The sequence below is a fragment of the Branchiostoma floridae genome, chromosome 17 (genome assembly GCF_000003815.2).
Source record: "Branchiostoma floridae strain S238N-H82 chromosome 17, Bfl_VNyyK, whole genome shotgun sequence".
Classification (NCBI taxonomy): Eukaryota; Metazoa; Chordata; class Leptocardii; order Amphioxiformes; family Branchiostomatidae; genus Branchiostoma; species Branchiostoma floridae.
Window position 1 is genome coordinate 1,352,979 of NC_049995.1, and position 1,351 is coordinate 1,354,329.

Here is a 1,351-nt window from a genome sequence, read left to right on the forward strand (position 1 = left end):
CATTTCTCTCCTGCCCTCCCCCCAGGAAGCCTTTCAGTGACTACGTGTACAAGCAGATGAAGTTTCAGGATGATCTGAATCAACCTCTGCTTGAAGAGTAGCCCGTTTCCGTACCTGCGGCTGTGCGTTCAGGTCGATGACTGGCCCCTTGTACGGCTCCCTCTCCACAGCCTTGGGTTGATTCAGACCATCCCGAACTTTCATCCGCTTGTACACGTAGTCACTGAAAGGCTTCCTGGGGGGAGGGCAGGAGAGAAATGCTGGATTGAAAAAGCCTCGGTGAGATTTCCAGGGCTCAAAACTTTTTTCTGCATACCTGCACGGGTGCAGATAATATTGAAAATAACCTGCACCAGACAAATTTTACCTGCACCACTCTAAGTATGGATCATACTAAAATTGTTCAGGAACCATTGCTTTTTTTTTTCTTTTATATTTTATAGATGGTAACAGTCAATGCAGCTAATAACAATCCATACACACCTACATTTGTATATCATAGGACCTTTATGTATAAAACCCAGCACATGGACCAGTGTAGGTAGACACCAGAAATACCTGCACTGCTCAAATTTTACCTGCACTAACCTGCATATGCAGGTTGTATTTTGAGCCCTGATTTCTGATTCTAATCCACCCCCGTGTATTATCATACTCTTATACCAACACCTCCCTAATATCAACATCACCATTGCTCAAACTACACAGTACACAACCTTCTTTTTTTTTTACCAACAACCTCTTGACAAAATGTGCCCCACTCCCAAAATGTGACCCAATATATCCCCATTCTACCCCCCAAACATCCCTACCCCCTTATTCATTGAGATTTGCCACATGTCTATTGACATAACAGGTGACTGTCATCTTCTCAGATGTTAACCCAGAGGCTAGACTGTGAGCTAAGCCTTATGTCTGATCAACTCACACTGTAAAGGGGCCCTACAGTGTTGTCCTCAAACATAGGACAGGGTTCTAGCTAGGATAAAATTTGAGCGTAGTGGTACAGGCGAGGGAGCGAAGCGACCAAGCGCGAGGGCGCAAAGCGACCGAGGGGGGGATGGTGTGGAAGGGGGGCTTTTGGAAATATAAAATTGAAATGGGCCATTCTTAGGGACCTATAAAAGGAAAATTATTGTTTTCTCAATATGTATTCTTGATGGGTAATTCTTATACTTTTGCATCTTGTCACTGTGTTACCCTTACAAAGGACCTTGTCACAAGATACGAGGGGCGTGCAATTAGTAATGGTCCTGACCCATTTCCCATAGCAGGAGATTAATGAAACTTGGCACAGTTATTAGTCTTTCTCTTCATAGGAATCACCCAGAGTTATGCATTCTCCCATCGT

At 44.1% G+C, this 1,351-nt stretch overlaps 1 protein-coding gene across 1 annotated transcript in view; it reads right to left on the bottom strand.

Annotated features, from left to right (window-relative positions):
- The window catches only part of LOC118405125 (dihydropyrimidinase-like), a gene marked incomplete at its 5' end in the record, with an annotated part of 28,419 nt that overhangs the window by 3,426 nt on the left and 23,642 nt on the right, over nucleotides 1-1,351 (bottom strand). The window contains 1 exon segment of the mRNA XM_035804536.1: nucleotides 115-241. Coding sequence (XP_035660429.1) covers nucleotides 115-241 — 127 coding nt within the window.